Genomic DNA, 9,269 nt, shown 5'->3' on the forward strand with positions numbered 1-9,269 from the left:
TTTTTATCATTACTACTCTGAAATACAGCTTAAAGTCAGGCATGGTGATTTCACCAGAGGTTCTTTTATTGTTGAGAATAGTTTTTGCTATCCTAGGTTTTTTGTTATTCTAGATGAATTTGCAAATTGCTCTTTTTAACTATGAAGAATTGAGTTGGAATTTTGATGAGGATTGCATTGACTCTGTAGATTGCTTTCTGCAAGATGGCCATTTTTCCTATATTAATTCTGCCAACCCATGAGCATGAGAGATCCTTCCATCTTCTGAGACCTTCTTTGATTTCTTTCTTCAGAGACTTGAAGTTCTTGTCATACAGATCTTTCACTTGCTTGGTTAGAGTCGCACCAAGGTATTTTATATTATTTGTGACTATTGTGAACGATGTCATTTCCCTAATTTCTTTCTCAACCTGTTTATCCTTTGAGTAGAGAAAGGTTACTGATTTGTATGAGTTAATTTTATATTCAGAGAATTTGCTGAAGTTTTTTTTATCAGGTTTAAGAGATCTCTGGTGGAATTTTTTGGGTCACTTAAGTATACTGTCACATCATCTGCAGGTACTGATAATTTGACTTCTTCCTTTCCAATTTGTATCAATTTGACCTCCTTTTGTTGTCTAATTGCTCTAGCTAGAACTTCAAGTACTATACTGAATAGATATTGAGAGAGAAGGCAGCCTTGTCTAGTCTCTGATTTTAGAGGAATTACTTCAAGTTTCTCTCCTTTTAGTTTGATGTTGGCTACTGCTTTGCTGTATATTGCTTTCATTGTGTTTAAGTATGGGCCCTTGAATTCCTGATCTTTCCAAGACTTTTAACATGAAGGAATGTTGAATTTTGTCAAATGCTTTTAGCATCTTATGAAATGATAGTATGTGTGCACATTTTTTTCTTTGAGTTTGTTTATGTAGTGGATTACATTGATGGATATCCATATATTGAGCCATCCCTGCATCCTTGGGATGAAGCCTACTTGATCGTGGTGAATAATCTTTTTGATGTGTTCTTGGATTCAGTTGGCAAGAATTTTATCGAGTATTTTTGAATCAATATTCATAAGGGAAATTGGTCTGAAGTTCTCTTTCTTTGTGGGGTCTTTGTGTGGTTTAGGTATAAACATAACTGTGACTTCATAGGAAGAATTGGGTAGTGTTCCTTCTGCTTCTATTTTGTGCAATAGTTTGAAGAGCATTGGTTTTAGGCCTTCTTGGAAGGTCTGATAGATGTCTTCACTAAAACCATCTGGTCCTGAGATTTTTTTTTGGGGGGGGGGTTGGGAGACTTTTAATGACTGCTTCTAGTTCTTTAGGGGGATTATTTCAATCTTCTTATATCTGTTGAGGTCTGATTTGTGACTGATTATATGGTCAGTTTTGGAGAAGGTACCATGAGGTGCTGAGAAGAAGGTATATTCCTTTGATTTAGGATGAAATTCATTTGGTCCATAACTTCTGTTATGTCACTGTGTCTCTGTTTATTTTGTGTTTCCCTGATCTGTCCATTGATGAGAGTGGGGTTTTGAAGTCCCCCATAATTATTGTGTGAGGTGCAATGTTGCTTTTAGCTTTAGTAAAGTTTCTTATATGAATGTGGGTGCCCTTGCATTGGGAACATAGACGTTCAGAATTGAGAGATCTTCTTGTTAGTTTTTTTCCTATAGTGAGTATTAAGTGTCTTTCCTTAAATTTTTTTATGACTTTTGGTTGAAAGTCGATTTTAGCTGATATTAGAATGGGACCACTTGCTTGGAAAATTGTTTTCCAGCCCTTTACTCTGAGGTTGTGTTTGTCTTTGACACTGAGTTGCATTTCCTGTATGCAGCAAAATGCTGGATCCTATTTACATATCCAGTCAGTTAGTTTTTGTCTTTTTATTAGGGAATTGAATCCATTGATGTTAAGAGATATTAAGGAATAGTGATTGCTGGCCCCTGTTATTTTTGATGTTATTTTTGTTTGTTCTTTGTATGGTACTCTTCTTTTGGGGTTGTTGAAAGATTACTTTCTTGCTTTTTCTAGGGTGTAGTTTCCCTCCTTGTGTTCGTGTCTTCCATCTGTTATCCTTTGTAGGGCTGAATTTGTGGAAATATATTGTGTGAATTTGGTTTTGTCATGGAATATCTTGGTTTTCTGTCTATGGTAATTGAGAGTTTTGTTGGGCATAGTAGCCTGGGCTGGCATTTGTCTATATCAGATCTTCCCAGGATCATCTGGCTTTCATAGTCTCTGGTGAGAAGTCAGGTGTAATTCTGATAGGTCTGCCTTTATATGTTACTTGACCTTTTTCCCTTACTGCTTTTAATATTCTTTCTTTGTTTAGTGCATTTGATGTTTTGATTATTGTGTAATAGGAGGAATTTCTTTTCTGGTCCAAACTATTTGGAGTTCTGTAAGCTTCTTACACGTTCATGGACATCTCTTTCTTTAGGTTAGGGAAGTTTTCTTCTATAATTTTGTTGAAGATATTCACTGGCCCTTTAAGTTGGGAATCTTCCCACTCTTCTATACCTATTATCTATAGGTTTGGTCTTCTCATTGTATCCTGGATTTCCTGGATGTTTTAGGTTAGGAGCTTTTTGCATTTTACATTTTCTTTGATTGTTGTGTCAATGTTTTCTATGGTATCTTTGGCACCTGAGATTCTCTCTTCTATTTCTTGTATTCTGTTGGTGATGCCTGCATCTATGACTCCTGATCTCTTTCCTAGGTTTTCTATCTCCAGTGTTGTCTCCCTTTGTGGTTTCTTCATTGTTTCTATTTCCATTTTTATATCCTGTATGGTTTCATTCAGTTCCTTTACCTGTTTGGTTGTGTTTTCCTGTAATTCTTTAAGGGATTTTTGTGTTTCCTCTTTAAGGGCTTCTACCTATTTACCTGTATTGTCTTATATTTCTTTAAGGGAGTTGTTTATATCCTTCTTAAATTCTTCTATCATTATCATCATGAGGTGTGATTTTAAATCAGAGTCTTGCTTTTCCAGTGTGTTGGGTTCACTGTGGTGGGAGAACTGAGTTCTGATAATGCCAATTAGCATTGGTTTCTGTTGCTTATGTTCTTGCACTTGCCTTTTGCCATCCAGTTATCTCTGATGTTAGCTGGTCTTGATGTCTCTGACTGTGGCTTGTATGTCCTCTAAGCCTATGTGTCAGTACTCCCGGGAGACCAGTTCTTTCTGGGAGGAATCTGGGTATGGAGAGCTATGGTACAGGATCAGCTCTGGGGTTCAGACAAAGATCAAAAGGATCCTGTTCCCAGCTGATCCTTGCTTTCTGCATTGTGATGGCTCTGTGAGGGTCCCTCTTAGGTGAGGAATTTGAAGAGATGTGGTAGTCTCACCTGTGCTCACAGGTGTGTAGACACTCCTAGGAGACCAGCTCTCTCCTGGCTGTATTTGTCTATGTAGCTCTGTGGCAAGGATCAGCTCTGGGTGCAGAAAGGAAACTGGAAGGCTCCTGTCCAGGCCACCCTGGGTTCCTGTCAGGTTATTCTTGACTGACTGATAATTGGTTACTATTTTAATAAAGCATTGGTACAGAATACAGTTTTAATATCTATATTAATAAAATATAGATATTAAAATCAATTTGATAATAAACTATAGCACTGTTTAATTGTTAAATGGATATCACTTTGATTGTTTTTATGTGTCCTATATATGAAAGTAACTTCACTGCCCTAATTTTAAACTAGATGATTCCAACAGAAGTTAAAGTGTTTGCTTCTTATACTTTCTACAAAGACAGAATAGAACAAGATAATTAGGATATAAAGTAAATTAACCAATTTGTGTGTCTCAATATTGTAATTTGGTATGTTTGCTTGATAGGATATAATTACCTAGTATGTAAAAATAAGTAAATAAATTTATCACTTAATTAATGGTAAAACTTAAGTGTTTGTCCGCAAACTTTTTATAGGCAACCTCCTAGTTATTGCCTCTACATATTTATCATTGAATCTGTAATATTTAGAGAGGTGCTCTTCATTATACCAGATCTTTTCTCACTTACTGTGACTAGCCATTTGTAACATTAAATTTTAAAACTGTAACCTTGTAATAAAAATGAGACCTACAAACTCAAACATTTTAAATATCATACCATAAAATTGATTCTTGTTGTATATTATAGTACTCCTTGATGGATTTATTATCTAAAATGGTAGTGGGACAACCTCATTTTGTCCGTTGCATCAAGCCAAATAATGAGCGACAGGCAAGAAAATATGACAAGGAAAAAGTTCTGCTCCAGCTGCGTTGCACAGGGATTTTAGAAACAGCAAGAATTCGAAGGCTTGGTTATTCACATCGGATACTCTTCGCTAACTTTATAAAGAGGTATGTGGATTACTTAGCTTTCCATTTTGCTGTTTATATTCATGAGGACTGTAGAACATAAAACAGTAAGTAGTCTAGGCAGCTTAGGGTGGAAGCATTTTATTTGTGCGGTAAAAAGACAATGTAGCTATTATTAGTTGCGTCTGGGAGAGTCTGCTGTGCTCTGGGAAACCTCTGTGGTGAGAGAAGATGCATGTGAAAGATGCTGGAGGGTAAGAGCTGAGAGATCTGCGTTCTCAGCCCAGTGCTACCACTTGCTGGTGACCATGGGACCACACCAACAGTTCTGAAGTAGAAGATATTGTGCCCCTCAAAAGATACCTACCAACATTGGGAGATATTTGGGAATGTCATGCCTTAGACATGGGTACTCCCACGTAGCGGGTAGGAACTCGGTATGTTGCTAATCATGTCATCTACATCTCAGAGTGCTGCTCCCATAACAAAGATCTCCACACCCAAATGCCAACAGTACAGGGTTAAGAACCCCTGGCCTCTATGGTATTTGAGTTTCCTCACCTCCTAAGTCTGCTATGGCCATCTGATAGAATGGTTATAATGATCAAATTGAATAATGTCATGTCTATGGAGGCTTGGCAGATATAGAAAATCAATTAAATGTATATATCAAATTAATCTTTTCTATTTTAAGAAAGAATCCATTAAGTACAAAGAGTTTTTAATACATAAAAGCATTGCAAAATTAAATTTTTATATAGTAAATGTATTTTAAGTACTACATTAGTGTCAATGCTATGGCTCAGTGATTTAAATATTTAATATTTTAAATGCCCATGTTTGTAATACTTGTCAATCCTGTCATTTCTGTTCATCATTATATTTAAAGAAATCTCAAGTTTTAAATATACTGTAATTTTGAGGAAATTTTAATGTTCAAAGAAACTATCAACTATATGCAAAGGAATATTAAGAACAAAAAACAAGCTTTGTTTTTGGTAGCTCAACAAATCCTGATTACATGTCTCCACCGATAATAATAATAAGGAGGAGAAAAAAAAGGAAAAGATGGAGAAGAAAGTTGTACCATGCTTTCTTTTATATGGCCTATGTAACTGTTAATAGTCTATCACTGTGACAAATCTGGGAAGAAGCAACTTGATAGAGGAGACATTTGCCTGGGCTGACAGGCTCAGTGGTTTTGCTCTGTGGTCAGCTGTGTTGCTTTTAGACCTGTGGCAAGGTAGAAGCTTCATGCTAGGAAGATGTGGTGGAAGAAACCTGCTATCATTCTCACAGCCAGGAAGTAGATGGATACTGAGAGGAAGAAGATCAAAGGTAGGGACCAGAACAATATATCCTTCAGGTGCAGGTATGTGCTTCTATGCCTTCAAGTGGATACATCCTCCAATGAGATACCAACGCCTAACAGCAACAGCCCATCAGCTATCACACTGACAAGTTAGTATCCTTTTGATCCAGTTACCCCTCAGGAGCACCACTACACCAGGCACAGAACAGCCTTCAACACCCATGCCTTTGGGAGGTACACTTCTTACCCAACCTATAACAGTGTGTAGATTAAGTGTAATGAGAATTCTTTATCATGATTCTCTTCTTTCTTCAGCCATTCATCTTAGCCTTTTTTTCTTTAAAAATACAAAAAAAGAAAATAAAAGCAGTTTTAGAATGTCCTGAAATCAAGAACACACTACCACTTTTTCATGATAGGGAACAAAATACCCATGGAAGGATTTACAGAGACAAGGGTTGGAGCTGAGATGAAAGGATGGACCATCCAGAGACTGCCCCACCCGGGGATCCATGCCATAATCAGCAACCAAATGCAGACACTATTGCATATGCCAGCAAGACTTTGCTGAAAGGACCCTGATATAGTTGTCTCGTGTGAGGTTATGCCAGTGTCTGGCAAATACAGAAGTGCATGCTCACAGTCATCTATTGGATGGAACACAATGGAGGAGCTAGAGAATTTAGCCAAGGAGCTGAGGGGGTCTGCAGCCCTATGTGTAGAGCAACAGTGTGAACTAACTAGTACCCCCAGAACTCATGTCTCTAGTTGCATATGTAGCAGAAGATGGCCTAGTTGGCCATCATTGGGAAGAGAGGCCTCTAGGTCTTGCAAATTTTATATGCCCCAGTACAGGGGAACACCAGGGCCAAAAAGTGGGAGTGGGTGGGTAAGGGAGCAGGGCAGGGCGGGGGAGTTATAGGGGGTTTTGAGATAGCATTTGAAATGTAAATGAAGAAAATATCTAATAAAAAATTGAAAAAATTTTCATTTATAATCTGGATTTTATAGTAGAGTGTTTTCATAGAAGTTTAAGATCACCTGTATAGATTTAAAATTTAGAGTTCAGAAATAGAATTGAATTGACTTTACTTTCCATAGCTCAGCCTCAAATTTGTATCTAAATAAGAAATCTTAAAATATTGAAATTTTGACTTAAACAGTATATAAATACTCAGTTCTGTCCATGAGCATACATAACCTAAAAATATTAGATGTAAAGGAGTTTTGAGGTTAAGATTAAAATTTGATATATTGTTAGATATTTTGTGTCCCATGAGAAGAGTAAACCTTTCTTAAATATTAATATAAATATGCTACAAGAATCTCCCTGGAGTAAGCACTCTGACACCATCAAGAGTGGAAGAGAGGAGACATATTCACCAGTGGACTAAACCCAGAGCTGATAGCTCCTGAAAGACTTCAGTCCATATCCAGTTTACATTTTATGTTATGAAACCACAATGTAGGGTAGTCAATCAAGTGGGACTTCCCCAGAAATGTGGTGAATATGGCGGTCAACTTAGGGGTCTTCGTTTTTTACATATGACAGGTGTAAGCTTTTGTAGTAAGGTTGCCAAAGGTAACAACTGTTGTTTCGTCCATTCAGATAACTCCTCAGGCCATTCTGTTGCTGGTAGCTACTGGAGTCATGCTTGACAATAAGCAGTAAATCACTTTTTAAGTAAATCACTAAAAAGGTCAATAAATTCGTGTCTTAGTTAGAGTTTTACTGCTGTTAACAGACACCAAAACTAAGACAACTCTTACAAGGACAATTTTTTTTTAATATTTCAATTTTAACTTTATTTTCTATTAGATATTTTCTTTATTTACATTTCAAATGTTATCCCCTTTACTGGTTTCCCCTCTGAAAATCTTCTCCCTTCCTCCCCCTGCTCCTTGACCCACCCACTCCTGCTTTCTGGTCCAGGCATTCCCCTATACTGGGGCAGGACCAAGGGCCTCTCCTCCCATTGATGACCAACTAGGCCGTCCTCTGCTACATATGCAGCTGGAATCACAATTTCCACCATGTGTATTCTTTGATTGGTGGTTTAGTGCCAGGGAGCTCTAGGGGAACTGGTTAGTTCATGTTGTTGTTCCTCCTGGGAGGCTGCAAACCCTTCAGCTCCTTGGGTACTTTCTCTAGCTCCTTCATTGGAGACCCTGTGCTCAGTCTAATGAATGACAGTGAGCATCTACTTCTGTAGATGTAGAGGCACTGGCAAGGCCTCTCAGGAGACAGCTATATTAGGCTCCTGTCAGCAAGCTCTTTTTGTCATCTACCATAGTGTCTGAGTTTGGTGGTTGTTTATGGGATGGATCCCCACGTGGGGCAGTTTCTGGATGATCATTCCTTCCATCTCTTCTATGAACTTTGTCTCTGTAACTCCTTCCATGGGTATTTTGTTCCCCCTTCTAAGAAAAAAAATCGAAGTATCCACACTTAGGTCTTCCTTCTTGAGTTTCGTGTATTTTGCAAATTGTATCTTGGGTATTCTGAGCTTCTGGGATAATATCCACTTATCAGTGAGTGGATATCATGTGCATTCTTTTGTGATTGGGTTACACCTCACGTAAGATGATATTCTCCAGATCCATCCATTTGTCTAAGAATTTCATGAATTCATTGTTTGTAATAGCTGTATAGTACTCCATTGGATAAATGTACCACATTTGCTGTATCCGTTCCTCTGTTGAGGGACATCTAGGTTATTTCCAGCTTCTTACTATTAAACATAAAGCTGCTATAAACATAGTTGAGCATGTGTCCTTATTACAAGTTGGTGCATATACGGGGTATATGCCCAGGACTGCTACTGCTGGATCTTCTGGTAGAACTATGTCCAATTTTCTAAGGAACCACCAAACTGATTTCCAGAGTGGTTNTACTAGCTTGCAATCCTACCAGCAATGTAGGAGTGTTCCTCTTTCTCCACATCCTTACCAGCACCTGCTGTCACCTGAGTTTTTGATCTTAGCCATTCTGACTGGTGTGAGGTAGAATCTCAAGGTTGTTTTGATTTGCATTTCCCTGATGATTAAGGATGTTGAACATTTTTTCAGGTGCTTCTCAGTCATTTGGTATTCCTCAGTAGAGAATTCTTTGTTTAGCTCTGCATCCCATTTTTAATAGGGTTATTTGGTTTTCTGGAAGCCCAACTTCTTGAGTTCTTTATATATATTGAATATTAGCCCACTATCAGATTTAGGTTTGGTAAAGATCTTTTCCCCAATCTGTTGGTTGCCGTTTTGTCTTATTGACAGTGTCCTTTGCCTTACAGAAGCTTTGCAATTTTCCCCTGTGACAATGTGCTAGGGGCTCTTCCCAACTTTCTTCTCTACTAGTTTCAGTGTATCTGTTTTTAGGTCCTTGATCCACTTGGACTAGGGCTTTGTACAAAGAGATAACAATGGATCGATTTACATTCTTCTACATGATAACTGCCAGTTGAGCCAGCACCATTTGTTAAAATGCTGTCTTCTTACCACTGGATGGTTTTAACTTCTTTGTCAAACATCAAATGACCATAGGTGTGTGGGTTCATTTCTGAGTCTTCAGTTCTATTCCATTGATCTATCTGTCTGTCGCTGTACCAGTACCATGCAGTTTTTATCACAATTGCTCTGTAGTACAGCTTGAGGTCAGGCATGGTGATTC

At 37.9% G+C, this 9,269-nt stretch overlaps 1 protein-coding gene across 1 annotated transcript in view; it reads left to right on the top strand.

Moving 5' to 3' along the window:
- Positions 1 to 9,269, top strand: part of Myo3a (myosin IIIA) — a 226,464-nt gene that overhangs the window by 169,171 nt on the left and 48,024 nt on the right. The window contains exons 23-24 of the mRNA XM_021195185.2: positions 3,137 to 3,201; positions 4,130 to 4,335. Of these exons, the coding sequence (XP_021050844.2) occupies positions 3,137 to 3,201; positions 4,130 to 4,335 (271 nt within the window). The remainder of the gene's footprint in view (positions 1 to 3,136; positions 3,202 to 4,129; positions 4,336 to 9,269) is intronic.

The sequence above is a fragment of the Mus pahari genome, chromosome 3, assembly GCF_900095145.1.
Source record: "Mus pahari chromosome 3, PAHARI_EIJ_v1.1, whole genome shotgun sequence".
Taxonomy (NCBI): Eukaryota; Metazoa; Chordata; class Mammalia; order Rodentia; family Muridae; genus Mus; species Mus pahari.